We start from the raw sequence: 4,163 nt of genomic DNA, 5'->3' as shown, positions 1-4,163 counted from the left end.
CCATAGCATCAATACAGTCTAAAAATATTCACTCATCAGATTTCTGAATCTTAAAAATGTTTTGAAATCCAAAATTTAAAGCTAATATCCTGAGTCACACAGAGTTTACAAATGGAGGCATGAATCTTAAGAACTCCTGTGCTCAGGTTCCTAATTCAGGAAAATATTCCTACAACAGAAAGCACATAAGCATGTGTTTGTCTCCCACTGAAGTGGAAAAGCAGCACATGGATAAGCACTTTCTGAAATCTGGGCCACAGTCGCAAATCACGGTCTTTGTAGAATTTATTTCCTCATTCATTTCAGTGTTGTTTAATCACAAGTAATTCATGTTTTAAGACAGCGGGAAAAACATAGACAATGGAGGCTAAATTAAGTTTGTTACAACCTTTCAATATTTACAGCATTTGTAGCATAAAACAGAAGTATTTTTGGTAACTTAAGACAAATACCTTTTTTTCTTTGTTACTAAACGTACCGCAGCAGTCCTGTTAAACAAACCCACTGTCTCGGATATTAAAGAAATTGTTGTTTACATTTACTGAGTCATTTAAATTAAAAATCTGTTCCTGTTCCAAACCCCACTCTCCTTCATCTTCGTCCTCCGGCTCTGCCTCGGACCCATTCCGACTGTTTTCGTACAAAAAGATCTGCTCATCCACGTGAGCCGGGGCTAACCGATTTCTCTTTGCACTTACAACATTAGCAGAAGAACCAAAGAGGCGTTCGGGGAAGACCCTTGTGGCCAGAATACACCAGTATTTTTGAAGAACCTTTGGTAAAACTGGGAACAGCGCTAGTCTGTCGGACCACCACTTCAGCGGGTCTTCGTTCAATCCGAGGACCTTTTGCGACTTGAAGTTGCTCAACTCCTCGACGATCTGAGCGTGCCACTCCTCCTGGTCTTCCACGCCTCCCGTCTGGCAAAAGATCTCTGCGAGCATGTTGTTGATGACACTGGTAGGAGGAGGAGTAGAGGAGATGATGATCTTTTTCACGGGGGGCGCTTCCGAAACGGTAAAGAATTTCTCTTCAGTCCTAAAGGTATTTTCTTTTACTTTCTCCAGCAGGCTTTTCGCTTCTTCCACCACTCTGTTTTCAACCTGCTGTCGCTCAAAGGCTGAAAGAAAAGGCAGTTTTTTGTAGCGGGGATCCAAGAAAGTTGCAACGTTGAGAAACATGTCTATCTCAGGTGTGTGCTGGTAGGTGGTTGACAACTCTTTAGCAATCACCTCCTTCGCCATGCTGATTTCTTTCAAATCGTTCTCTTTGATGTTGAGAGTAGTATTCAGAAGCATGTGGAGAAGAGGCTTCACCATACTTATCGTCGGGTACTTTGAAGCAGACATCATCTCCGCGACCTGCTTGAAAGGCTGCAGCAGCTCCACCAACCCTTCGATTGTATTCCACTCGCTGGCTTCCAGCATGAGGTGGTGGTTGTTGCTGTCCTCCACGAGGACGGCCGCGATGACAAACTGCTGCTCCTTGAGGCGCTGCAGCATGGCGAGCGTGCTTCCCCACCAGGAAACACGGTCGCTGACCAGCATGCAGTGGAGGATGTTCTGCTGCTTCTGCTTCTCGCTCAGCATGTACATCGCGACCGTAGACTGCTGAAAATACTCCACCAGTTTTCGGCACCTGGCAAGAAGGCTGCAGAGCTTGGGGAGCTGGAAAGCTTGTTGTATTCCTGCATTGAAAGTGTGCCCCAAACAAGGCATCTGCACAGGGATATCTAGGAGGGAGCAAGCTTTCACAATGTCTTTACTGTAGTCTGTTGTAGCACCAAAGACTTTCGTATTGATCCCCCACTCAATGAATGTTTCATAAAGGACTCGCGTAATAGTCTCTGCAGTGTTATCCTCTGGTACTTCAAACGTTTTTAAACACCGCGAGTTCACAGCCAGGCAGTTGGCAGGACTGCTGCTGAGAAAGTGAACCGCGACAGTTACGTACGACCTGTTCTGGTTTTCGCTCCTCCACATGTCCGTGGAGATGCCACACCACAGAACCTCAGTGAGCTCTTTCAGCACAATCTCTCTAATGGCATTGTACTTCTCGGGAATAGCTTTTGTACAGAAGTACTTCCGGCTCGGGAGTTCATACCTGGGGTCCGCTGTTCTCAGGAGGGCCTTGAACGTGGGCTCATCAACAATGGAGGCCGGATACATGCCCTCACAAATTAAGCTGATGACTGCAGACGTCAGCTCCTGATGCTTTTTGTTTTCATAGTTCTGGTAGGTCTTCATGATGAGGCTATCTTGAACAACCTGCTGCGACGACTCCGGCTTGATTTTTGAGAAGGCAGTGGCAAAGGCTTCCCTCATTTGTTCCGTGTTACTTTTCACAAATTCACAGAATTCGTCGGGGTGATTCTTTTCAAGGTGATAGGAGAGGTTGGACGTGTTTCCTGAATAGGCGATCTGTGCCATGCAAATACGGCAGTAGATCTTCTTCCACTGTAATATGCATCCTTCTGCATTGGTATCAAAGCCAAAGTACTTCCACACTTTACTCTTTGCTCTCGGGTGAGCCACTAACTTTAGGTCTGATGGGGAACCTTCTAAACTTTTATTCTCCATTGCTTCTTGGCCACCGTCCCACCTTTTGATCCTTCACTCATTAATGAGTACCTGATAAAGGCAGTAAGATAAAGATACAATGAGAAAGCACAAGTTTGACCACACTTAACTACCTGAAATCAGCGTTTCAGCAAACGTATCAAGAAACCTACCTTACTAATTACATTTGCAAATTTAAAGATGAGATTTGCAGGAAGTGTGACCTACAAGAAGCCCATCAGAATGTCAAAACTAAAACTGATTTTAATACACCATGTTCTTCTCTGAAACTGAGCTAGAGACCTGCATAAATCTTATTTCTGGAATTGCATAATTCTGGGCAGAGAAAGCATAACTGCTACCACAGAGCTGATACATGACTGTCACACAAACCAGTCATCTGCTACAGCCTTTTCCTCCCTCTTCAGTTATAGTGAGGGCTAGACCAAAATCCTCTTGCCTAAGAGTTACTGAACTTCATTGCCAACATTCATTTCAGCTGAAACCCGATGCTGAAGGAGCAAAGGTTTTATTGTTTGTTTATTTTGAAATAAGTTTTGTTAGCTCAATCTAACTGTTCCAGTGTTTGCTTTAAGAAAAAAATAAAAAATCTGTGACACAAATCATGGCATTAATCTGCTCCTCTGAAATGTAAAGATGTTTTTTGAATGAAATAACTAAAAGGAGTTTGAACCTACATGCAGACCAACAACACACATCTGACACCTTTCCTGTCCTTCTCTTTCTGAAATCAAAGCCATCTCCTGAACTACGAGTTCACAGTCGTGGTTCCTGGAATAACAGCACATTATAATTACAGGAAAAGCAGACAGGGAAGCACTAATAAATGTTATTATCCACATCGGCTGGAAAATAATTTTGCTGCATTTTCTTCAAAAGGCTACAGAATTTAGGAGGGGCTGACGCTCTAGAGATGAGTGTGGCGATAAGGCAAGCCTTGGCAATCTGTACCTCAGTATCTGCACAGGAAAATGCTTCTTGTGCCAACAGCCACATGCAAGCACTACTTGAGGCCTACAGCATCTCTGTGCATGGTGCCAGCAGCCAGCACCCGCTGGAGTCGATTTCGCTGCACCAAAAAGCCAAGCGACAGTACGGCATGACCGCACACTGATGCTTCTCTGTTTCTTCCACACCACCAGCCGAGCCGCTCCCACAGCAACAAGCCCTTCACCAGGGGCCCGGCCAGGGCTGGGAAGGAGAAGGACACTGTCAGTTAAACACGGATGCAGCATCCCCCACAAAAAGCCCAGGGAGAGAAACATCAGGAGCATCCCTGGAGCCAGCCTGAAAGCAATGGCATTGCTCCTTCCCTGCTCATCCAGAGCTGCACCTGCACCCAAGCCCAGAAATTCCCCGCTGGTAAGACTGACTGGCTGGGGGAGGCTTCTTCATATTTCTACAATAAGGAATATCTCGTAAAAATGTATGTGTGCAAGGTTCTCTGGTGTGCCTTCTGCTGTTGATGACCATTCCTCAAAAAAAGATGTTTTCTCTCTGAACTATAGCTGGTATTCTGCAGCACTTTCTGGATATCTTGAATGAAAAAACAAAGACAGGTTTACCAACACTAAACATGTATTT

At 44.9% G+C, this 4,163-nt stretch overlaps 1 protein-coding gene across 1 annotated transcript; it reads right to left on the bottom strand.

Annotated features, from left to right (window-relative positions):
- Window positions 1–275: 275 nt before the first annotated feature.
- ZBED1 (zinc finger, BED-type containing 1) lies at window positions 276–2,641 on the bottom strand. Its single transcript, XM_009873725.1, has one exon. The coding sequence runs from the start codon at window positions 2,577–2,579 to the stop codon at window positions 492–494; it is 2,088 nt and encodes a 695-aa protein (XP_009872027.1). The 5' UTR covers window positions 2,580–2,641; the 3' UTR covers window positions 276–491.
- Window positions 2,642–4,163: the final 1,522 nt, after the last annotated feature.

The sequence above is a fragment of the Apaloderma vittatum genome, unplaced genomic scaffold, assembly GCF_000703405.1.
Source record: "Apaloderma vittatum isolate BGI_N311 unplaced genomic scaffold, ASM70340v1 scaffold1827, whole genome shotgun sequence".
NCBI lineage: Eukaryota > Metazoa > Chordata > Aves > Trogoniformes > Trogonidae > Apaloderma > Apaloderma vittatum.
Note: the sequence above shows the minus strand (reverse complement) of the source record. Positions and strands in the feature narration are given on the sequence as shown.

What these genes read in the sequence shown, in the direction of transcription:
- ZBED1 (XM_009873725.1), bottom strand. Translation starts at nt 2,579, where the DNA reads ATGGAGAATAAAAGTTTAGAAGGTTCCCCATCAGACCTAAAGTTAGTG.